This window comes from Ptychodera flava, chromosome 20, assembly GCF_041260155.1.
Source record: "Ptychodera flava strain L36383 chromosome 20, AS_Pfla_20210202, whole genome shotgun sequence".
Classification (NCBI taxonomy): Eukaryota; Metazoa; Hemichordata; class Enteropneusta; family Ptychoderidae; genus Ptychodera; species Ptychodera flava.
In genome coordinates, this window is record NC_091947.1 from 16,467,847 (window position 1) to 16,494,399 (window position 26,553).

The window sequence follows — 26,553 nt, forward strand, 5'->3', positions numbered from 1 at the left end:
ACATGAAATTTGACTTGCGAGGTGTATAACTTCATAAAAGTTTATTTTCTAGAATCGATTTTCATTCTAACATTACTCGAAATTAATGCTTTCGGTGTTTCGGAATGGTGTTGAGTTTGCCGCAACGCTATTTTGAAATTTTGATCGCAGGTTGGTTCTTCAGTCACGAAGTTTTTTCCTCCCTCCCATGTTCGAATCTAATCCAACTCGGCATATTTCAGTCATTGAGCATTAAGTTTACGGTATTTTACGAATGGTGAGACACTTATTTTGATGTTTTTTCTTCAGAAACGATGACTTTGAATAGTGATTTTGTTTGTGTCTTTGTTTATCCGTTTTAAGACTTAGGAGTACAGTCGCGTACAGTTGTCTAGCAGCGATTCCTTGCAAGCTCAATCTGTTTTGGAGGCCAAAAGGGTTGGCAACAGCTTTGGAAAGAAATGATTTTTTTATGTATAAAAATGTGAAAGAACTTTGAGGCTCCCACCTCAATATCGAAACGTTTGTGTTACAATATATTTCGGTCTCGACAAGTTTATTCAGCAAAATCGCTGTAGTGAATATCGCAGTGCATTCTGGTCATTTTAGTTAAAATTAGCATGTATATATGTATGTATGTATGTATTCAAAATTCCTCTCTATATACATTTTCCTTCTGTTATATCTGTGAAATTAGCGTGATTGTGTAAATCATTTTTTTACATTTGGCCCCTCATTTGAATGTATTTCTCGAAAGTGTTGTAGGTTTGGAATTCCTAAACATAGTACATGCAGGTGTTAGGAAGTCAGAAGAGGAAGCCGCAGAAGTTTAATCAATATTACAAATAATTAGTCTCAATAATGTGTCAGTCTGGGTGATACACGAAGTAAACATTCTGGTTTAGTTGTACACGCTAAGAATAGTTTTCAACACAAATATAATTGTGTACTGAGGATTGCAATGTTGTGTAGGCACTTCCTGTTTTATAGAATGCTTTTGGCGTCATTATTTAATGTAAGTTGTCGTCTTTTTATTATTAAATGTATTCCAGGTAAATCCGTCCTCTGTCTTACGTCGAAGCCCTCATTGAGACAATGGATCAACCAAGCAACTCTAACAGGTAAGATACGTTTTGTTTTGCTAAATTAAAAAAATAGGGATGGGGATTTAATGTCAAGGGTTACAATAGGAAAACTCTACTAGCCCAGGGAGAAAGAAACACAGAACTGAACTGGAGTAGACATTGAGGCAAGTACAATGCATAACTCTTGACTGTCGTTCAAGGTCTTTTGAATTTTATCGTTTAAAAATTAAAAATGTATTGGCGTGGACTTTAATTTGATCATTGCAATATTATCCGTTACTTCTGACAGTTCTTCAATCTTCACATTTCCACCAACAAATGAAGACGAAGAGAGAGTTACGGAGGTAATCTAGGGTTATTCACAAAATACCGGGATTTATGTCCGAGTACATAGTGCACCGGGGGTATTGTCCGAAACTCTACGCGTCTCGGACAATACCGAAGCGTGCGATGTACGAAGACATAAATCCCGATATTTTGGGAATAACCTTATTATTATACAAGTTTTACTCTAATGTTACCGATAAAAAAGTCGACATTCAGGCGTGTTTAGGATGCCTGTCGCGCACTGCACTGAGCCGATCGCGAGCAGACGGGAACGCGCTCAGCGCGTCCGTTAAGTGCGCAGAACGTAATTTCAACCCAGTTGGCGCAGTGCATGTGATAGAATTGTAGGTCCCAAGCACAAATTTCACTCACATTCACAGGTTTCAGAATGACCATTATTCACAGTGTGGAGGACTGAATGTTTCACAGTGCGTTTTTGTAAAAAAATGTAAGATCTTCCATTATTTTTCCCCCGTATGGTTAAAATGGTTACAAATACAAGTAAAACAAAGACCATGCTTATGACCACACATCAGAGATTGTCACGTCTACCAAGAAATGTTCTTCATTGTAAACTTGGTCAGAATATTTTAGAGTCTGTAAATGAAGAAAGACTTCTGGGAATAGTGGTAGATCAACACTTGAACTGGAAGTCAAATACTGATTCAATTTATAAAAAGGTCAATTCACGTATAGCTCTACTTAGACGTATAATACGGTATTTACCATTAAGTACTAGACGAACATATTATAATGCATATATACTTCCCCATTTGGACTATTGTTGTAGTGCATGGGGAACTAGTGCAAATATAATTAAAGCTGCAAGCAGCGTTGGCGGTGCCCAAGCCTAATATGACATATACACACAAAAATTGACCTTGAAATCGGGTATTTGAGAAAAGATTTTTATCTTATAGTACTCGTCATGTATCACTTCAAGGATGACAAAAGTAAAATTTCGACTCAATCGGTGGTTTCGTTTTGGAAAGTAGATTTTTTGAAGATTAAATTGGTATTTTTCGAAAATCCAATATGGCGGACAAGTCACGTCACCGATCCAAATGTCTTTCGCAAACTTGAAAGAGATATTTCTAAGGATGACATGAGTAAAATTTCAGCTCAATCTGTGTTTTAGTTCTGCAGAAGAAGATTTTTGAAGATTATATTGGTATTTTTTCGAAAATCCAATATGGCGGCCAGATCACGTGACCGATCGAAACGTCTTTCGCAAACTTCAAAGAGATCACTCTGAGGATGATATGAGTAAAATTTCAGTTCAATCGGTGTGTTGGTTCTGGAGGTCAATTAGGTCATGTGATATTTTGTGAAAAAAATTGTATCCCATACTTTTCCCCCACATACCAAAAATCAGACCTCTAGCTATATTGGCTTGCCCAAAATTAGGTATGTGCATATTTAATGAGGTAGAAGATATGGCACCATATGGTCTCCCATCATACCAAATATGAAGGGTGTAGCACTTGTGGTTACTTATTTATGAACATATACGTATATTTAAGGTTAAAGGTCATCGTGGTCACATGACATTTTGTCAAAGAAATAGTATTGCTAAGTTAGGCCTAAATACCAAAAATCAGACCTCTAGCTCTATTGGCTTGCCCAGAAGTACATATGTGCATATTTAATGAGGTACCGGATATGGCATCATAAGGTCTCCCATCATACCAAATATGAAGGATGTAGCACTTGTGGTTCCTAAGTTATGGACATATATGTATATTTGAGGTCAAAGGTCATCGATGTCACGTGGCATTTTGTCAAAAAGTTTCTATCCCATACCCATCCCCTAATACCGAAAATCAGGCCTCAAGCTCTATTAGCGTTCCCAAAATTAGATATGTGCATGTTTAATGAGGTACAAGATGAGTACAAGATATGGCACCATATGGTCTCCCATCATACGAAATATGAAATGTGTAGCACTTGTGGTTACTGATTTATGAACATAAACGTATATTTAAGGTCAAAGGTCATCGAGGTCACGTGACATTTTGTCAAAAAAATTGTATGCTAAGTTATGCCAATATACCAAAAATCAGACCTCTAGCTCTATTGGCTTGCCCAGAATTAGATATGTGCATATTTAATGAGGTACAGGATGTGGTGTCATAAGGTCTCCCATCATACCAAATATGAAGCGTGTAGCACTTGTGGTTATTAAGTTATGGACAAATATGTGTATCCAAGGTCAAAGGTCATGGAGGTCACATGACATTATGTAAAAAAAAAATTGTATTGCTAAGTTATCCCTATATACCAAAAATTAGACCTCTAGCTCTATTGGCTTTCTCAGAATTAGATATGTGCATAATTAATGAGGTACAGGATGTGGTGTCATAAGGTCTCCCATCATACCAAATATGAAGGGTGTAGCACTTGTGGTTACTGAGTTATGGACATATACGTATATTCAAGGTCAAAGGTCATCAAGGTCATGTGACATTTTGTCAAAAAAATTGTATTGCTAAGTTATCCCTATATACCAAAAATCAGACCTTTAGCTCTATTGGCTGGCTCAGAATTAGATATGCGCATATTTAATGAGGTACAGGATGTGGTGTCATAAGGTCTCCCATCATACCAAATATGAAGGCTGTAGCACTTGTGGTTACTGAGTTATGGACATATACGTATATTCAAGGTCAAAGGTCATCGAGGTCACATGACATTTTGTCAAAAAAATTGTAATGCTAAGTTATCCCTATATACCAAAAATCAGACCTCTAGCTCTATTGGCTGGCTCAGAATTAGATATGCGCATATTTAATGAGGTAGAGGATGTGGTGTCATAAGGTCTCCCATCATACCAAATATGAAGGCTGTAGCACTTGTCGTTACTGAGTTATGGACATATACGTAAATTCAAGGTCAAAGGTCATCGAGGTCACATGACATTTTGTAAAAATAATTGTAATGCTAAGTTATCCCTATATACCAAAAATCAGACCTCTAGCTCTATTGGCTGGCTCAGAATTAGATATGCGCATAATTAATGAGGTACAGGATGTGGTGTCATAAGGTCTCCCATCATACCAAATATGAAGGCTGTAGCACTTGTGGTTACTGAGTTATGGACAAATATGTATATCCAAGGTCAAAGGTCATCGAGGTCACGTGACATTTTGTCAAAAAAATTGTAATGCTAAGTTATCCCTATATACCAAAAATCAGACCTCTAGCTCTATTGGCTGGCTCAGAATTAGATATGCGCATAATAAATGAGGTACAGGATGTGGTGTCATAAGGTCTCCCATCATACCAAATATGAAGGGTGTAGCACTTGTGGTTACTGAGTTATGGACATATACGTATATTCAAGGTCAAAGGTCATGAAGGTCACGTTACATTTTGTCAAAAAAATTGTATTGCTAAGTTATCCCTATATACCAAAAATCAGACCTTTAGCTCTATTGGATTGCCCAGAATTAGATATGACTCTTACATAGGCATAGCTTAGCTGCAGAAGTATAGGGGAGGTCAAAGGTCATTGAAAAATCAGAAAAATAATACTTTAAAAATCTTCTTCTCAAAAACCGCCAGGTCAATTTCCTTGAAATTTCATATATAGCATCTAGGTAGTATTGCCTATAAAGTTTGCGAAAAGATTTTGGATCGGTCAAATTTTATGGAAATGGGACAGTAAAAAACATTTTCATTTCAAAATTGTAGCCAGGTCACATGACTAATTAAAAATTCAAGGGTCAGGTGCACCACTTCTCATTGGTCCCCATCATTGTACCAAGTTTGAAATGTTTAGCATAGGCGGTATTCAAGTTCTAGGCTGGCAAAAAAATGACACAAGAAGAAGAAGAAAGAAAAACTCCAACGAAACCAATAGGTGCCCAAGCTTGGGCTTGGGCACCTAATAAGTTATTCAAATTACAGAAACGCGCTGTGCGTGTTATGATGGGCACTAAGTATAATTATCCGACCAATGGACTTTTTAGATCATTACATATTATGCCTTTACCTTATAGAATTTTATACAAAAATATGTGTTTGGTTTTTAAATCCTTGAAAGGTATAGCCCCATTGTATATGACGGAGATGTTTCAATATGTCAATCAGTGTCATAGCCGTGTGACCAGAGCTAGCTCCAAAAATAAGCTTGATATCCCTAGAGCCAAACTGAATGTTTTTAAAAACACATGGTCAGTACAGGGAGCTATGGAATGGAATAAGTTGAAAACAGAAGTCAAATCTTCTGAGACATTTGTCTCTTTTAAAAGCAATTATTTAAAACAATATTGGGCAGAATTTTAATTTTTTCTTGCATTCTTGTTAAATGTGGCAGTTGTTATATGTGGTTATTTGTATTTTCACTTTTGAAAATTGTTTTTGTGGTTTTGTATATATTTGTTGTAATGTCGAGGGCCCTGGGGGAGATAAACTCTCTAGAGTTTACCAGGCTACCATCATTAAATAAAGCCAAATAATAACAATAAAAAATAAAATATGGATGTAAAGATCTCATGAGGTCAAAGGTCAAACAGCGTTTGAATAACACGTAAACTTATTGTACTTCAAGTTCTAATGGACTTTACTGTAATCTTCAGCCAGTTGTCAGCAGCATAGACAACATATAAACACTGTATGGGATGGCTGCACGATGAAAGGTGTCGGTCACAACACGTACAAAATTCCAATGCTTCCGTTTGTTTGTTTTGGTAAAACTGTACTTATACCTTAGTACAATTTAGTACAATGTCCATGAACTGAAAGCAAACAACAAAATTTTGACCATAATTGTAAATTACGTTTCGGAGTGGTATAAGATAAATCCTATTCGCTTAATACATACATCATACTACACAATAGGATAGACGATTTTAAACAGTTCAGTGCTTACTAGTTAATGTTTTTTTCATTTCAGTTTTATCATTACAGTGGGGAAGAGGTAGAGACCCTGAGACGAATTCGTACAGATCTCAAACTTGAAGGTCGAAAGCGATTATTTGTATTTTCAATCTCGGGGGGAACAGAAAGTCAACAGCCAATTCTAAAGGCGAAACTGGAAAATCGTCTCAAAACGGAATTCAGTGAGGTCAGTTCATTTTACTTTATCATAAAATAAGTAACTATTTATATATCAATATAAGTCATCATTTCTCTGCATCGCCACTTCATGGTTCCTAGTCATCCCAAAAAAGTCAATCATGCAAGTTATCATTGCATTTCTTACCGACCTAAAGTTATTAACCATGGCATAATTCATCACTCACGCATGACGGATGAGGCTGCTACAACGCAATCGTGAAAATAGTATATTGGATTATAAATTACTCATGTAAGGTTTTATCACAGTTACAAGTCTTACGTTTTATGATATTTAAACCGCTGGCATCACATCTTTGATCTACAGCTTACTTTAATACGATGGTAGCAAACAACCAAGTATATTTATCACAAACGCACATATATGTAACTTGACTCTGTCGAGGTACTTGTCATTTTGTTGATTATTTTGTTTTTAGTAAATTCAATGAATTTAAACTTACTATATTACTTGATTATCAGATATTTACTGGAGATTATTCTGTAGAGCACCCCCACACAAAGTTGGTATTGTCTCTCAGTAATGTGCATATGAGAACAATAGTTCCTCTCCAAAGTTCAACTTTTTTAGTATTAGTTGCATATTATATTGATCACACAGTTGCTTCCTACACTTCATTAGTTTTTCATAACATTACGAAATGTTTACATTCCCTGTCCAAAAGCTCAAATCGTACTTACAGATAGAAGGGAGAATCATAAGCCATAAAATAACTATTCAAATTAGTCACATGTGCTGTCAATAATTTTTCGGTATTTTCACACGAAATGATGCATGTAAGCATAAAATTCGGCGGACTACTTTACACATTGGTAAAAACTGCCGTCTGCTATGTATTGAAACCAGCTCTATGCAGGACAGGCATTACGACTGGAAAACTGCGTATATTTTGATTATTTTGAAAGTGATTTACTACGGAGACACAATGGAAGCACCTTGTGACACAGAGGATCAATCCTTTTGCACGGAAGCATCGTTGATAGTGCCGTTTTGGACTGGCAACAAAGGAAGATATGCCTGTGTCAACACAGCTGACGTCGACGTCTAGTTGGAGCGTAGAAAAACCCAAACACGGAAATGAAAATAAGATGCAAAGTGTCAGTTTTCTAGGAATGGCTTCGCACCATGGGAGGAGAAACTCGCCAAGTACAAGAGTTGGAAAAATTGCTGACCGAATTTTTTATGAGCGTACGCCAGAAAAATGGACAGAAATACGAACCGCACTCAATCTCGAGCTATCAAAAATTGATTGACCATTTTGCACGACAACGACTACGGAATCAGTATAATCTGAGGTAAGCAGTCTGTTCAGAAATAGTAGAAAAGCCCTCGCTGCTAAAAGAAAACAACTGAAAGCTGCTGGAAAAGGCAACTTGGCCAAAAAGGCCAAGGCTGTGACGGAAGCCCATAAAAGAGCCATGAGGGAAGCAGGTCATCTGGATACACTCACCCCGACCGCGATTCTTAACTCCGTGTGGGTGAATAATACCACGTTTTTCAGTCTCAGAGAAAGTAATGAACTTTGTCAGATGAAATAGGAGACATCCACTTATCCAGAGATGGGAGAGAGTATTTGCTGTACAACGAACGGTTGAAGACAACCAGAAAAGGCGAGCCTGGCAACACACGTCAATTTGCTCAGAATGCTTACGTTACTTCCTTCGCCAACACCCGATACCTGTTCGGTTGTTGTATACAAGGGAGCCTTCAATTGTTATAATTGAGATAGGGCGGAGGAATTGGGGGAGGGTCATATTTTACAAACTTGATCTGCAAACTTTTATTTTGAGGCAGACTTCCAGTTTGGAAAAAAATCGAGCCTAATATTTGGCAAAAAATGTATTTTGGGGGTCAATTTTTGTAGTGTTTGTCGAGGAAGAGAAATCTTCCTTGAGTTATAGACTGTTTGCAAGCTTTCGTATACTGGCTCCTATGGATTAAATTAATCGAATTTCTGTACATTGTTACGAAATATGTAACATTCTACTTGAGGCGATTTTTTGTTTTAATATTTGCAGCATGTTTCGAGTCTCCGTAATTACCATCTGGTTGATAGCATGCCATCGAGTTTGTTATGCCTGAGGCTAAGTGCCCCTCATATGATCACACGCCGACAGCTATGAACGGATGTGAAAGCAGAATAGAATTTTCAAAAGCAATTTTAATGCTTTGGCAGACTGACCTGCTAATAGAAATTGACTCAAAAGCGATACATTCATTACCCTTACATTTGTAAAATTTGTTACAGTACTGAAAATCATTGGCACGTTATATCATTGACTCATTCATGGATTTAGTATAGTCTTTAAAACTTGCCTTTTTAATTGTAAGTTACATGATAATGTTTGTACAAATTCAACGCAGTTTTTTCTTTGACAAATGTTGTTTTACAGATATCAACATATTTACAGTGCGTCAGCTGAGATTCATCTTACTAGTATGTACATTTAGACTCCCATGCATCCACATGTAAGGTATTCCAACCTTTGCATTTCTTCGCCGATGTCATTTTTTTTTCATGAAGTAGATACAAACGCCAACGATACTTATAAAAGATGATAAAGTTAAATAGTATAAAACTAACACGATTGGAACTAATTTGGGAGAATCGGATGGTAAATTGATGCCCGTTTAATCCGCAAATGTAAGCTCATCTGCTTTTCCTTTTACATTACATACTTGTTTTTATGAGTAATCTGTAATATTGCAACATTCATCTATAGGGCACCAAGAACTTTTGAGAAATTTGAAAAATATGAAAATCCAATTATCCCAAATTAGTTCCAATCGTGTTAACTAAAGTCTCAAACTGTAGAGATCACTGAACAAAATCCCATACACCGACTTAGAGTGGCATATATTATGAAATGGAACCCAAAGAATGCATTCCGATAATGCCATTTTTCTACGCCATGAAGAAAATTCATTCGCTCACTCATTTTGTCGAAAAACATGTTAATCAAAAGCAATTTTATTTATTTGATTTCATGACAAATACAACTTCAGCACTTCAACGGCTTTCATGCTTATGATTGTTACAGTTAGCTCAATCAACACACTGTTAGGGAATACTCTTGCTATACGTTAATACATTATACCATAGCGACTGAAAGAACATTCTTAGGACTGAGGAAAGTTTTCATCCTATGAACTGTACTTACTGAAGCCAAGTCTGTGGTACAACTCTTAAACATATGCCAGTACACTTCTGTAGCTGGCACTGCATTCCGGCACTTCTTCCAACATAGACAGCTCCATCGTCACTCTCTCAATTTTAATTATATCATTATTGAACCATTCTAATCTGTTGCGAAAGTTTTACTTTGTGCAGGGCAATTTTTTACAAAGGTTACCTCAAGCCTATATTCTGTATCTTACCACGACTAAGGCCAAAAAAGAACGAGGGTAGATGTCATTTGTGTCCTTCAAAGTTTTTCTTTATTTTCTGTAAGGATAGTAGTAAAAGTTATAGTTTCATCAATCTATAACTAAAGGCTGTAATCAATATTTATTGAGCTATATTCGTCAATAATACAATATCCGAAAATATTATCGGTTGCTTTTCTCTTTTTACCGATTTCCTAACATAATTTCTTAAAGATATACTGACTTGATGGTTTCACAAATCTGATTGCTACATTTCAGATCTTTGTAAATGACGGCCGTACTCTTGTCATTACGTCTGGTGTCGACCGTGGTGTTGTACATACTGTAGGGGAAACGCTAAAGAGTATGGATGCGTCAGATAAGAAAAGGTTGACATGTCTTGGAATTATGCCCGATGACACACCCTACTTTATAAATTGTGACCTAAAAACAAAAGAAATAGTCATTACGGTATGTGCTGTAGTCACAATATGGCAGTTTGCAGTATAAACAGTAATGTGCATGTAGAACGAAAAAAAAATAGTTTGTAACCCATCTTTTCAACCTGAATTTGTCCAGTTGTTGTAAAGATAATCGAAATGAAACAAACAACATTTTACCATAATTAGACGATGTTTAGATATTCGGTTCCCAATTGACCCATTATCAAGTTCAAATCAGTAATGGAATTTTCACGTGAAATGTCTGTATTACGTGGTGGCTATTTCACAGGTAATCTTAAGAGTGTGGACTACATTACATTGTCTGACATAATATAAGATGTTCCGTCGAACGCACAACTTCAAAGCTGAATGGGACTGAAGCCGGTCAAAGCTTGATCCCTAAATAATAATACTGAGCTTTGAAGTTGTTGGTCCGTGACAAGTGTATTCCATGATAATTTTTGACATTTATTGTCATACACTTAGTGGACTGATATGAACATATTAATGTCTTTCAGCAATGTTTCTTTTTTATTATGCACACAAATTGGTGATTCATAAACACCATTAAGTGATAGTATGAGTTCGCCTACTAGTATATTGAGAAATATATTAACTTGGTATTTTCAAATATTTTTCCAGACAAAAGATGATGAGAGTGACGCCCTGTCTCCTAACCGACACCATACTCATTTTCTGCTATTAAGCCATAAAGAAGAAACTAATTGGCTAAAGAAAAGGACGATGTTTCGACAACAGCTGGAGCAATCTTTATCAAACCAGGCAAAAGAAGCGGGTAAGGGTGTTTGCTAGTGAACATCCAAAATTTACAAGTTAATGTTATGCTGTTTTGCAATTATGTTCTTATCGTTGTCTCTGTATTTCTAATAGGTAAACAGTGTTTTATCATCATGTTGTCTATAAACGGCGGGTTTGAGACGATAAGGGAGGTTGCAAATGCTGTCCGCGATCAAAATCCTATCCCCGTCGTACTATTCAAGGGAACTGGTGGCGCAACCGATTTTATTGAGCGACTTTGCAGGTATGAACATAAAGGAGAGTAAGTATGGCCAGTAATGCAAGTAAATACCTATATCATCTACGATCGTTTCGATAAGGCTTTTGCATGGGGGCTATTCAGGGGATTTAAAGAGAACTCCTTTTTAATTTTTTCAAAAGACTCGTTAAATAGTACAAAGAATCATCATTAGAACCATTGTGATTCAATTGTGATATAGCACATATGTAGCATCTCCCTTTACATTTCGATTGTTATACTCTTCTGCTGTCACAGACTAGCATCTTTCCTTCTACTTCTCTTTGTGGTAAGCAAAACTTTTGAACCATTCCTTTTCGGGAAGCGAGGCTGTCTTCTGTTAAACCTTGCTGGTGCGGTCGTTGTTAACTTTGTCAAAGTTAATCCGGTGATAATCTTGTGACAGCGTCCACAGATTAGTAATCTGCCCTCGCTTGCTCTAGTGCATTAGGCAATCAAACGCATCAGATAATATACGCAACACAGTAACAAAACTTCACGTAAGATTGTCAAGGGACAAATTTAAATACGTGGCACGGCTAAGGAGAAAAATAAATAAATCGTCAGAAAACCAGTGCTAACATAACACAAATACATCGAAGTTTTGTAGTATGAATCTTTATTAGCAATACGTGTCATAATCAAACGTATTAAAATAAAATAAAACATAGCAAAGAGAACCTTATGCTGAGACCAAGACACCATCACCCAAACCCCTGCCCCTTGGGACGGACATTTTGTGCAGCCCCCATGATTAAACCACATAAACAGAGTGGCAACGCTTGCATGCGTTTTGTTCTATGGTCGTCGCGGTAGGCTATTGGCTTTGCATATTAAAATGAGCTTCAAAGGTGTTAAACTTTTTGGAGGCTTTGTTTGTGGTTGATAATTACACGAGATTATGCGAAAAATACGACGAGATGGCATCGTACTGCCAGTCGCGTAGCAACCATAGTTACTTTGTGAGCTCTCAGGCCAGAAACACTGCTTCACGCCAATCAAAACATAACACGCCAGCAGTTTCATAAACATGTCCTTCCTTGACGCACGTGTAAAAGACGGTATGACTGACCGTAAACCATTGAGTAAAAGCAGACAGTATCGATAAAAGACTTTCAAATTTGGTTCAAACACACTCATTATATATTCATAAAAATATGAGAGGAATTTTTAAAACGGTAAAACTCACTTTCCTGAAGCTCAAAACACTCCCGTTTTCTCCAGCACGTCAATTCCGCTCAGCACCACACGACAACAACAACACAAACTTTGCCGAACATACTTTCGCTTAACAATTGGCGAAAATCCGAAAATTACTGAAGGATGCATGGTCGGCACTCTTCGGAAAAGAGAGGCGAGAGCAACCTGAGGCGAGGCGAACATGGATGGGTTACGTAACCCCTTCACGCCTTAAACAATACCCGTTGCCACTCTGCCTATGTTCCTCTGTGATTAAACCTTACGACTTGACTGGAGCCGCGACACTGAGCCAGTATACGTTTGACGGCATCCCCATTCGATTATTTGGAACAGCTAAAGCTTTAGCGACTCGACATTTCGTTGTACATGCCTTCTATGTTTCCATGTCTGGATTTATTGCGTCACCTTTTCGTAAAACTGTCATGAGAGCACGGCAACGAGATCGGTCTGTGCACGCAAGCGTCGCGACGCGTATGCATAAACGGTATTTATAGTGCAGGAAAAAATTCCTGTTGATTACGTACAACAGGGGTAATATATGTATTTCTTATCCGTGCTGGTGTTCGCCACACAGGTGGCGATCCGGGCCAGTTCATGTGATAATTAGTGATATGCACACGCCGACCGTATGTAGGATTTGACTTGTTCAAGGAAGTTACCAATTGTGGAATTTAGGAACATAATATTATGTAATAATAACAGAACTTGATGACCTCGCTTTGACGTTTTTATGATACAAAAGACATTTTTATTCGTTATGCAATGTATCCTCGATCGCTGTCATTTCACGAGCTTCACTTGCCAGTAAACACTTCATCACGAGTAGAAACACATTTCGTACCGCACAAAAGTCAGAGTGAAGTTATTTCTTTCACACTATTTTATTCTTTGTAACAAATCGGACATTGCAACGCATGATCTAAATACGAGTTCGGGTGCTGCATAGTCAGCTTTGAAACCTAAACTTTTCGTTTGCTTTCCAAAAACGCCCAGGATGATTCAGATGTACAGATCTTTAAACTTGAATACGATTCACCAAAATTTACCCACTTTTTAGACTCTTTGCCATTTTTCATTTTTGTCCTTGTCAGTGGTCTTCCGATCAGCTTTACACCAGTCTACATGGTGAAGCTGATGACGAAAATCTATATCATCTTTCACTTGTAATTTCTATCATGCTATCACAGCACATCACATTAATGAATGTGGCCTGCCTTCCAGAAACTATTCAATGCAGAAATTTTGACAAATAGTGCAGAATACCGAAATGCCTCAGCGCTCGCTCTGAAGTGACACAAAATAAGGGGCAACATCATTGCTCGTCATAATCATATTTATAATTGTGGGTGAATCAAAAAACGCTAGGTGTGAAGGGGCTTCTCTTGGATGTTCATGCTTCTGTAACGCAGCTGGGGTTATGACATACTGCATGATGTCATTATTATTGTGATTAGGTTCATGTCATCGTCTTAAACATCATTGAGTCCTGGGTTAAAACTTACCGCAAGTCGCTAAAGCTTACCGCACAGTGCATGTAGACATTTGTTTTTCACATGTATACACGAAGGAGGTGAAATACTTTTACAAGGGGAATGCGACCACATCTTACACGAATATTGAGTGTTTAGCTTAATTCACGACACGGGACTTGCTAAAGCAAGAAGGGCAGTAAAAGTAGTGATCTGTGATAGCACAATTTTAATTACCCTGAATCGAATTAGGGATAAGCTTAGTTAGAAATAGTACTAACACAAATTGCAATCATGAGTCTTTCTTGAAGGCGGATTTACTTAGCTCGTGTATTCGAACTCTATCCATTCCCGTAGTAAAGGCTATTAAGATAAAAGTTCGCATAGTTTATTTTTGAATACCAATTGTTAATCACTGATGCAATTGTATAGGCAGATATGATACTATAATATTGTGTATTACCTATGCTACGATATATTCAAGCTTTAAAGTCTGACAATCAGTACTACTTCTATTTTTGGTAACAATACTTCATATCCTCTTCTTAATGAAAATTATTTCTATTACAGAGAAGACTCGAATGGATATGATGAGAAAGTGTGGGCTGATTTGTTGAAGCACGTTAAAAGCTATGGGCATGAGATGTTTGACAAAGAAGTTGAAAAAGACATCAAAAGGGACATTAAAGCCATCATAAAGAAGAAAAATCAGGTAGACAGTGCTGTGCAAAAACAAAACTACTCAGCTGTATTGCTCTTTGTGCCAGCATGTCGTCGTGTTCAACTTTGTTGAAGATCCAGTGTAAAAGATTCGGATTATATATATATATATATATATATATATATATATATATATTATATATATATATATATAATTATATATATATATATATATATATATATATATATATATATATATATATATACACACACACACATATATTAAACACCTATTGCCTGGTCATGAGGGCTATAGCGCCCGTCTATTACCCTGAGGGGCCGTGTGTTATCAGAAACACATCGCTATTCCCCGAGGCCGTAGGCCGATGGGTATAGCGATTTGTTTCTGGTAACACACGGCCACGAGGGGTAATAGACGGGCACTATAGCCCGAATAAAGACCAGACTGGTGTTTTATAACACACCACATGCTCATGTTGTATTTAAATAATAACAGATGAGAGCGACGGCAATATCACGATTTATTGCCTGCCCAAGGGATGGTGGTCATGATCGAAATATTGATGATGCCCGAGGCGTAGGCGAGGGCATCATCAGTATTTCGATCCTGACCACCAGCCCGAGGGCAGGCAAAAAATCGTGATATTGCCCTAGCTCTCATGTGTTATTATTTTTATTACACCGAACAAGCAAACATGCAAAGACACAAAAACACAAAAAGACGTCTTCGAGTACATTTCGCCTTTCTGAGTCCGGACCTCAGCGTAAGATGTTGTCAGTGCCGAGTCCATGGGTTGCCGCTGAAAGTTTGCCGCTCTCCTCGGTGGCGTATCCAAATTTGTTGCTGCATAGTCGCTGAACACAGAAATTGCATTCCTTGTTGCCATTTTCGTTCGTTTGCTGTTTACTTGCATCAAAATATCGTCTAACTCTGTATGACATTTAGTAGCAAGTACAAGCGAACGACAATTTATTAAGCGCAGAAAGGATGCGCAGTAAGTAAAATGACGTCATCCATGTAATATCAAATGCAGAGGGCATCATCAAGTTCGCAGAGGGCATCATCACGTTCGAAGAGGGCATCATCACGTTCTTTTACATGTCACGTGAGTCGTGTTTAACCAATGGCAGTGCACGCTGAATGAGTGAGGTGTAATAATGTTATATAGTTTTTAATGTGTTTTCATATTTTGTACCGCAACAATCCATTGTGACAAGTTTACTGGGCGATTTTCCCACAGCGGTTTCAGTTGTACGTGGCACCACTTTCTTTCAAAAATATTCTAAGCATACCTAGCGACATCCTAAGTTGCACTTTAATCTTTTCCGTCGATGAGCTTTTCAAGTTCCTACGTTGTTGGAATGTTTGAAAATGTTTGAAAATCTGTTTTAGAGAATGTGTCGTAACCTATCCCGGACCCACATCATGTTCTAGTCACCTGCCATTGTTGCAAAGCTGCAGAGGACACTACGGTCACGTGACCGGGCACTTTTCCAAATTTGGTCAGAACTATTTCCCTTGGGAAATAGCTTTACAAAAAATACCCTCTGACGTCACTTCTGTCGATCCGGTGGGGACTAGACGTATATATATATATATATATATATATATATATATATATATATATATATATATATATATATATATATATATATATATATATATATATTATATATATATATATCGAAGTATACAATTGTCCTCGTGGGAAATTACAGTGCTCGATGCTGAAGCAGAGCGTCATATATAATAACACAAAATTACTTCAAGTATCTGTTACTTAAGTTCATGCATCCTGCAATCATCAGACAGAAGAAGTAATATATATATATATATATATATATATATATATATATATATATATATATATATATATATATATATATATATATATATATATATATATATATATATATATACGGTAAAAACGATATCAAGTAGAACACAGGACTTCGGCGTATGTACGTACGTACGTACGTATGTATGTATGTATGTATGTATGTATGTATGTGTGCATGTATGTATGCATGTATGTATAAGATTGCTGGATAAATGATTTTACAATTTCATTTTTACAGCATTGTTTCGTGAGCAGCTAGACTTACTAGTCAGGAGACAAGACTAAACATTGTTATGCAACAACTGTCAAGCCCAACAAACATTCCGACATCTGCTTAAATAGCTATCTGAACCCTTGTATTCCAACCAGTCTAGTCTCCTGATAAGCGGGACCAGTGACTCATGAGAAAATGTTGCAGTGATGAAATCGAAATCGCAAACTCATTTCTCCAGCAACCGTTGTATATTCCGCTATAAGCAATCCTTATATATATAGAGTCAGGACCGCCCACATTGAGCCGACTGATCCATTAGCTCAGTCGGTAGAGCATCCGTAATGTATACGGGGGAGGGGATGTGGGTTCGAGTCCCGCATGGGTCACTTTTCATTCACCACTGTAATATATATATATATATATATATATATATATATATATATATATATATATATATATATATATATATATATATATATATTAAACACCTATTGCCTGGTCATGAGGGCTATAGCGCCCGTCTATTACCCCTAGGGGCCGTGTGTTACCAGAAACACATCGCTGTTCCCGAGACCGTAGGCTGAGGGGTATAGCGATGTGTTTCTGGTAACACACGGCCACGAGGGGTGATAGACGAGCGCTATAGGCCGAATAAAGACCAGGCTATAGGTGTTTTATAACACACCACATGCTCAAGTTGTACAGCTTTTAATGCGTTTTGATATTTTGCACCGCAACAATCCATTGTGACAAGTTTACTGGGCGATGTTTCCACAGCGGTTTCAGTTGTACGTGGTACCACTTTCTTTCAAAAAATATTCTAAGCATACCTAGCGACATCCTTAGTTGCACTTTAATTTTTCCGTCGATGAGCTTTTCAAGTTCCTACGCTGTTGGAATGTTTGAAAATGTTGGAAAATCTGTTTTAGAGAAAGTGTCGTTACCTATCCCGGACGCACATCACAGTCACCCGCCATTGTTGCAAAGTTGCAGAGGACACTACGGTCACGTGACCGGGCACTTTTCCAAATTTGGTCAGAACTATTTCCCTAGGGAAATAGCTTTTCAAAAATTACCCTCTGACATCACTTTTGTCGATCCGATGGGGACTAGTACAGCAGAAAAAGAAGCTTTTGTAACTTTAAAAGACCACAAGGAAAATTTTGAAACAAACCCTTCTGCAGGCTCATCAACCCATCGAAATCAGAAATAGGCATCATAAGCAAAACCATCCTGGACCGGGCAAACCGAGATATACTGCGTAAGACGCATCTCCATCAATGGAAGAACACAAATGACGTCACGAACTGGTTCAAATGCATCAATCGGAGAGAACACAGCACATTCATCGCCTTTGACATCATAGTCTTTTACCCTTCAATCACCAAGAAGTTGCTAGCAGACGCAATCGACCACGCACAAAAATATACAAGCATCACAGACGAAGAGTTGAATATTATTATGCACTCAAGAAAGTCCATCCTACATAACAACGAATCAGCATGGTCCAAGAAAAGCTCTACCGGCGACATGTTCGACGTGACAATGGGTAGTTTTGACGCGGCCGAGATATGCGAACTGGTCGGAGCATACATCCTCTCATCACTCAGCCAAATACTTGGAAAAACCAACGTCGGCCTCTACCGAGACGACGGCCTCGCAGTCACAAACATCAGATCACCAAGGCAGTGCGACAAAATGAAGAAAGAAATCATTTCCATGTTCCATTCATTTGACCTACGCATCACCATACAAGTAAACATCAAGACCACAAATTTTCTCGACATAACATTCAACCTGCAAAATGGAACATTCCGACCTTACAGCAAAGCAAATAACCAGCTGCTTTACGTTGATAAAAGATCCAACCATCCACCACCTATCCTCAAGCAAATTCCAATCTCCGTCAACAAAAGAATATCAACCATATCGGACTGTGAAGCTACATTTAAAAAGGCCGCCCCTGAATACGAAACAGCACTCAAGAGAAGCGGCCATCAGCACAACATTAAATATAATCAGCCACCGACCGGCAGCGCCCCCAAAAGATCACGAAGCAGGCAGATAATCTGGTATAACCGACCATTCAACAAAGCAGTAAAAACCAACATCGGCAGAAGATTCCTGAACCTCATTAAATTACACTTCCCGCAAGGACATCCATTACACAAGGTATTCAATAAAGACAATGTGAAAGTCAGCTACAGCTGTACAAGAAATATGGGCAGTATCATCAGAGCCCATAATAACCACCTCCTACACAACGGCAACAAACCAACCAAGCCATGTAACTGCCGCAAAAAAGACGATTGCCCATTGTCCGGAAACTGTCTCACGCCCTCAGTAGTATACAAAGCCACCGTAAATACAAGCAATGATACAAAGCACTATATCGGACTCACGGACTCAGCTTTCAAAACAAGATATACATATCACAAATATACTTTCAAAACATCAAAACACAGGAACAGCACGGAACTCTCAAAATACATGGACCCTCAAGGACAGCGACACAAAATACAACGTCACATGGTCTATCATTGACAGAGCCCAGCCTTACTCAACCAAGACAAAAACGCCGTAACCTCTGCATCACGGAGAAATTTCACATTAGGGATGGACCATTAGATCTTGGGAGGGGGGTGGTCACAATGAAATTGTGAAAATTTTTTTTTTACTATTGTAAATTTCTGAATTTTTTTTTTTCCAATTGAGATTAGCTGTGCAAATTTTTTTTTTCAGAGTAAATTTTCAGATTTATAATTTTTTTTAGTTCGTCGCTGTCTGAAGATAAAGAGGGCAAAGATGTGGTGCCAAGCACCACAAGCGGCCACGAAGCGGTCACGGGGGGGGGGGAGGTCAGGAGAGGGGTGTCCCCTCTGCCGTTGGAGCTTTTGAAAATAGAGATTAAAATGGTGTTATTTGGTGGCACTTGGGGAGTATTTTTGCGGGGGGAGGTCAGGAGGGGGTGTCCCCCTCCTGCCGTTGGAGCTTTGAAAAATAGAGATTAAATGGTGTTATTTGGTGGCACTTGGGGAGTATTTTTGCGGGGGGTGGTCAGGAGGGGGGTGTCCCCCTCCTGCCGTTGGAGCTTTTGAAAAATAGAGATTATAATGGTGTTATTTGGTGGCACTTGGGGAGTATTTTTGCGGGGGGAGGTCAGGAGGGGGGTGTCCCCCCTCCTGCTGTTGGAGCTTTTGAAAAATAGAGATAAAAATGGTGTTATTTGGTTTACTATTTTGGTTTCCTGGCTTCCCTTTCTACTGCGTGGTGAAATGCCTACATTCACCCCACCAAACATCATGCATATCTCATGATTTACAATTAATTTTGACAAGCTGAGAAGCTAAAATAAGCTAAATAATATAGTTAAAATTGCATATTTGTGTTTTTAGAGCAATTGATGCACTTTTTTGATCAAAACATCTATTTCTCTGTAGCAGCATGTCCAAATTGATTGGATGTGTATAGATGTGTTGAAATTTCAATATTTGTCTGAAAGGGCTTGTCCAATTTCTTTATAATTTGCTACACAAAAACGATTATTCATGCAGATTTATTCAGTATTTGCTATCGAGAAACTTCCAAAGTTCAACCCTTTTGTGTGTTTTGTGTTGGGATTTGTTGGATAGATGGCATTCTACGTACGGTAGTGTATTGTTGAATGTTAAAACATGTGTTGCTGTTGTTTTTTGAGGCTGTTTTTTGAGAAAAAAAATTGAAAATGCCTTTTTAAAAGCAAAATAACACATAATGACTTGATATGTTGTTTTATCATTATTGACGTGTTTCTACTTGTTCAGCCATTCTTGCATTCATCATTGCAATAAAATGCTGTGAAAAAAATGAAACTGATGTAGCCTGCATCTGTTTACCTTGATCTTAAAGGCAAATACAACTTTCTGTCTTGACAACCATACCATAGTTTCAATGTTTTACCTAGTGTACCTGCTTGGTTTGTACGCAGGAAACAAGTAGAAACAGGCTCTATAATTTCATAATTTCAAGTGATCAGAATACAAAAGTCCTGAAAAGCTAAGATAATCACAACTTCCAGTATAAGGGATACAGTCACTCTAAATGTATAAAGTACAATGAAAAATGTGCCTGGAGGATGTACTAAAAAATACAGAAAGTTGCTTTCAGTCGGTAAAATCTAAAAAAAATTCAAAATTTTAAAGACTTTTGCAGATTTTTTTTTACGCTTTGTCTTCTGATTTATTTTTTTTTTATTTTGCAAACTAGTTTGAAGATTTTTTTTTTCCTAACTTTTTGCTCTGAAAATTTTTTTTTCTGTTTTTGACCACCCCCCCTCCCAAGATCTAATGGTCCGTCCCTTATCAACTCAGACAAGTCAACACTGCTAAACAAACGTACAGAATTTCTTTCGAAATGTAGACACAGAAGCAAATTCCTTCTCATTAACACTTGAACGCGCCAGAACAACAGCCTCGTTTGCATATACACCTGACCCTATATATAGGTAGCAACGAGCCCGCCAACATCACTCCTGATGATTGCCAAACGCATGAAACAGTTTGTAGAGTAATCACGACAAGTTCCACGCCTAGCAATATATATATATATATATATATATATATATATATATATATATATATATATATATATATATATATATATATATATATATATATATATATATATATATATATAATCATCTAGTCGAAATTTTGGTATTGTAATTGTCACTTTGAGTTCAGTTTTTTACACATTTTGGGGAGATGTCTGTCAATCATTATCTCGCGCTGTTGGCAAGAGACACTTGAGCAAATTGTCAGTCGAATCACAATTCGAATATTCTCAAGATAATTGGTTATTATACAAGTTAAATCCGGTACCGCTAAAAGTGGACGCTGATCGTTTGTTTTTGCTGGCAAGTACTTGTTCAGCCAAGTTTAAGGTTAATCGGGTTACTATGACCGCTGTAGCCCAGTCATAAAATAATCACTACTCTGTTGGGCTTTAATGCAGGTTTCTTTGTTTATGATACATCTATTTGGAGTTGCATCTCCGAAAGCCCAACTGGTTTCCATTGCAGGCACGTGGGTTTCAAAAGTGGAATGTCACAAGTAGACACGTTCCTGTTAATGAACAAATTCCAACGTCAAGGCTTATCTAATATTAGTTTATCAATATTTTCACAAGCTTCGTTTCTACGATTGGCAATTGAATACCGATGCTTCAAATGCAAGTAAAGACAAAAAGGGACATAGTCTGGAAGAAATTATAGATGAAGCTACTTGTAGAGATAAGGTAAGGCACATATTATGGTACGAAACCATTTCAGACTTTTTTCCGATTTTATAGATTATAGAGGAAAGTCTACCTAAATTCCAGTAAATGTGCATGAACATGGTTCAAGACGATTGATTAGTTCAATTGTATTTTCACACTCAAGAATACTTGTCTTGATGTCATGACAATCTCAAATCTATTTAAACGATATAAAAATATTTTCAAAAGCCGTCAGTTAAGTAACTTTCATTAGCACAAGTTGCTGATCGCTTTAATATTTCAACTAATCTATAGAGTGTGCTAATAGTTAACTTGGCAACAAATACCTAATTCTCATTACTCTTAGTATGTTTAATGATATTATCTTCAGTTTCCGGCCGCTAGTTTGCTTACTATCTTAACATAATGTTCAATATTTAGAACGCTTATAGCAGCCTTCATACTTGTCATTTTTGTTCTTTTTAACACTATCACCTTACACGTCGAACAAAGTATATTTTTGTTTAACGTACATTTTATTAATCAACACATCAATCATGACGTTGTTTTTTTGCAATTATGGTCGCCATTTGTGACCTGTTCTTTGCGATGAATTATATTTCTATTTTTGCTGGTGAACTATTTCCTATAATAATATAAAAATCTTATTATCTCCCTTCCTCAACGTGACAAAGGAAAACAAACTACTTCTTATCGAGGCATTGCGGACTCAGAAAACAAAACGTATCCTTAAGCTGTTAAATGGTGAGAAGATCTCAGCTTTACTGCATGAACAAACTGTACATGACGAGCTCTATGCAAAGGTAAGGAGAATCCACCAAAAGTATATTTAAAAAACGATTGCGAAGTTTTGTATTCAACATGAACAGCACAAAGCAGCAGCAACGTACATACATAGATACATAGATACATAGATACATACATACATACTTACATACATACATATGAAGACATACATACATATGAAGATTCTTTAACTAAATTAATGAATAAGTTCACTATGATGTGCCTTTGAATTTCAGTTATAATTTCAACCAGATATGAACTGTAAATGCTCACGTGTTTCATTATATATTGAAGTTATGTGTAAATTTGAACCTTTGCCACATGTTTGCAACTTCATTGAAAGTATTAGATCAACATAATGAACAATATTCACCACAGATTAACTTTATAGGTCATTAAGTATTCAAATACGCAATAAGCTGAAATAGAAATAGTTAATTTCTTTGACTGCTGTCATTGTATCACCACTTTATATAGCAAGTGTAATTGCATGCCTTTGGTCATGTCCTTCAAACTATAGATTCCAAACTTTGAAAGCTCATTAGATATGCAAACTATAAATTAGCTGACACGAAAACTTAAGTGCGAAATGACTATCAATATTGGTATAACCTGGTATAATCATCAATGTACATAGCATGTTATGCCAACTTTGATCAAATAAATCCAAGTATATATCCCTAATTAGGAAAGTTCATTAAATACACAAATTAGGAATTGGCTGAAGCAAAAATGCTTAATGCCTTTCAATAATGTTAGCCTACATAATAGTATCTTTAATGTACATAGCAAGTTTCATCAATGTTGGTCATGTAAATTCAAAAATATATCCCTAATTTCAAAAATTCATTAAATATGCAAATAAGGAGCTGGATGAAGTAAAAATGCTTAATGACTTTCAGTAACGTCGTATCATAGTATCTTTATGTACATAGCAAGTCTCGTCAACTTTGGTCTAGTCAATACAGATAAATATCTCTGATTATGAAAGTTCATTAAATATGCAAATAAGGAATTGGCTAATGTTCAAATGCTTAATGACTTTCAATAATGTTCTATCATAGTATCTTTAATTTACATAGCCAGTTTCGTCAACTGTGGTCTCGTCAATTCAGATAAATACCCCTAATTAGGAAAGTTCATAAAATATGCAAATTGGGAATTGGCTGAAGTAAAAATGCTTTATGACATTTAATGATGTTCTATCATGGTATCTTTAATGTACATAGCAAGTTTCGTTTATTTTGGTCATGTAAATTCAAATGTATATCCTTAATTTCAAAAGGTCATCAAATATGCAAATTAGGATTTGGATGAAGTAAAAACTCTTAATGACTTTCAGTAATGTTAAATCATAGTATCCTCAATATGCATGCCAAGTTTCGTCAATTTTGATCGAGTAAATTCAGATATATGCTTAATTAGTAGATTTCATTAAATATGCAAATTAGTAATTATCTTTCACGTCACCCCTTAAGAACTTGCACAGCTGATATATCTTGATGTGATCAACATTTGTAGCAAATCTCATCGGATTGTGTGCAGTCGTTCTCAATGTAGAGCCTTTTTTTCTAAAATCATTAATTATGCGAATGAGCAAAAAGTAAGCAAGCCACACCCACCAAAAACTAGTCAGTTCTTGCCATTTGCAAACTATATCTATGTACCAGATTTAATTTTGATCTGATGAGCCGTTTTTGAGATATTGAGCACACAGACAGACACACACAGAGACAGACAGACAGACAGACGGACAGACAGACAGACAGACATCGCTGCGATATATGCTCACATGTGTCAACACTTGAGCAAAAAATGGTACTAAGAGAGACTGTGACAGAAAATGGTGCAATGAGAGACTGTGACAGACCAGATATGAACTGTAAATGCTCACGTGTTTCATTATATATTGAAGTTATGTGTAAATTTGAACCTTTGCCACATATTTGCAACTTCATTGAAAGTATTATGATCAACATAATGAACAATATTCACCACAGATTAACTTTATAGGTCATTAAGTATTCAAATACGCAATTAGCTGAAATAGAAATAGTTAATTTCTTTGACTGCTGTCATAATATCACCACTCTATATAGCAAGTGTAATTGCATGCCTTTGGTCAAGTCCTTTAAACTATAGATTCCAAACTTTGAAAGCTCATTAGATATGCAAACTATAAATTAGCTGACACGAAAACTTAAGTGCGAAATGACTATCAATATTGGTATAATCTGGTATAATCATCAATGTACATAGCATGTTATGCCAACTTTGATCAAATAAATCCAAGTATATATCCCTAATTAGGAAAGTTCATTAAATACACAAATTAGGAATTGGCTGAAGCAAAAATGCTTAATGCCTTTCAATAATGTTAGCCTACATAATAGTATCTTTAATGTACATAGCAAGTTTCATCAATTTTGGTCATGTAAATTCAAAAATATATCCCTAATTTCAAAAATTCATTAAATATGCAAATTAGGAGCTGGATGAAGTAAAAATGCTTAATGACTTTCAGTAACGTCGTATCATAGTATCTTTAATGTACATAGCAAGTTTCGTCAACTTTGGTCTAGTCAATACAGATAAATATCCCTGATTATTAAAGTTTATTAAATATGCAAATAAGGAATTGGCTAACGTTCAAATGCTTAATGATTTTCAATAATGTTCTATCATAGTATCTTTAATTTACATAGCCAGTTTCGTCAACTGTGGTCTCGTCAATTCAGATAAATACCCCTAATTAGGAAAGTTCATAAAATATGCAAATTAGGAATTGGCTGAAGTAAAAATGCTTAATGACATTTAATACTGTTCTATCATAGTATCTTTAATGTACATAGCAAGTTTCATCAATTTTGGTCATGTAAATTCAAATATATACCCTTAATTTCAAAAGGTCATCAAATATGCAAATAAGAATTTGGATGATGTAAAAATGCTTATTGACTTTCAGTAATGTTAAATCATAGTATCCTCAATATGCATACCAAGTTTCGTCAATTTTGATCGGGTAAATTCAGATATATATGCCTAATTAGTAGATTTCATTAAATATGCAAATTAGTAATTATCTTTCACGTCACCCCTTAATAACTTGCACAGCTGATATATCTTAATGTGATCAACATTTGTAGCAAATCTCATCGAATTGTATGCAGTCGTTCTCAATGTAGAGCCTTTTTTTTCTAAAATCATTAATTATGCAAATGAGCAAAAAGTAAGCAAGCCACACCCACCGAAAACTAGTCAGTTCTTGCCATTTGCAAACTAAATCTATGTACTAGATTTGATTTTGATCTAATGAGCCGTTTTTGAGATATTGAGCACACAGACAGACACACACAGAGACAGACAGACAGACAGACGGACAGACAGACAGACAGACAGACAGACAGACAGACAGACAGACAGACATCGCTGCGACATATGCTCACGTGTGTAAACACGTGAGCAAAAAAGGAATGAATATACTAAACGTGACTCCAACTCTGTCAGCTAGAATTGGACCGCAATTGACAATACTTTGGCCTGGGATGGGATAAATTTGTCAGTAAAGTATGCTTCATACCTAATGTTTTTCTTCTACAAGGCATAATCAACCTCACAATCCCATGTGAAGGTGACACTATCTGATGAGCGCTACCCATTGCACGTTAGAGTGGGAATAGCAAAATGTGCAACATTTAAAAAACAAACAATGACCAATACAGTCAACAAATTTCTTTTTTAATTAAAATGTTATTAGTGACGAAAAAATTTTGAGCAAGTCAAGTGGCAC

General features: G+C 36.7%; 1 protein-coding gene across 1 annotated transcript in view; it reads left to right on the forward strand.

Annotated features, from left to right (window-relative positions):
- The first annotated feature begins 6,294 nt into the window (after positions 1–6,294).
- The window catches only part of LOC139120169 (transient receptor potential cation channel subfamily M member 5-like), a 54,662-nt gene continuing 34,403 nt past the window's right edge, over positions 6,295–26,553 (forward strand). Inside the window, exons 1-7 of the mRNA XM_070684330.1 lie at positions 6,295–6,459; positions 10,117–10,308; positions 10,923–11,076; positions 11,172–11,340; positions 14,556–14,697; positions 21,888–21,995; positions 22,652–22,780. Of these exons, the coding sequence (XP_070540431.1) occupies positions 10,204–10,308; positions 10,923–11,076; positions 11,172–11,340; positions 14,556–14,697; positions 21,888–21,995; positions 22,652–22,780 (807 nt within the window). The 5' untranslated portion in view covers positions 6,295–6,459; positions 10,117–10,203. The remainder of the gene's footprint in view (positions 6,460–10,116; positions 10,309–10,922; positions 11,077–11,171; positions 11,341–14,555; positions 14,698–21,887; positions 21,996–22,651; positions 22,781–26,553) is intronic.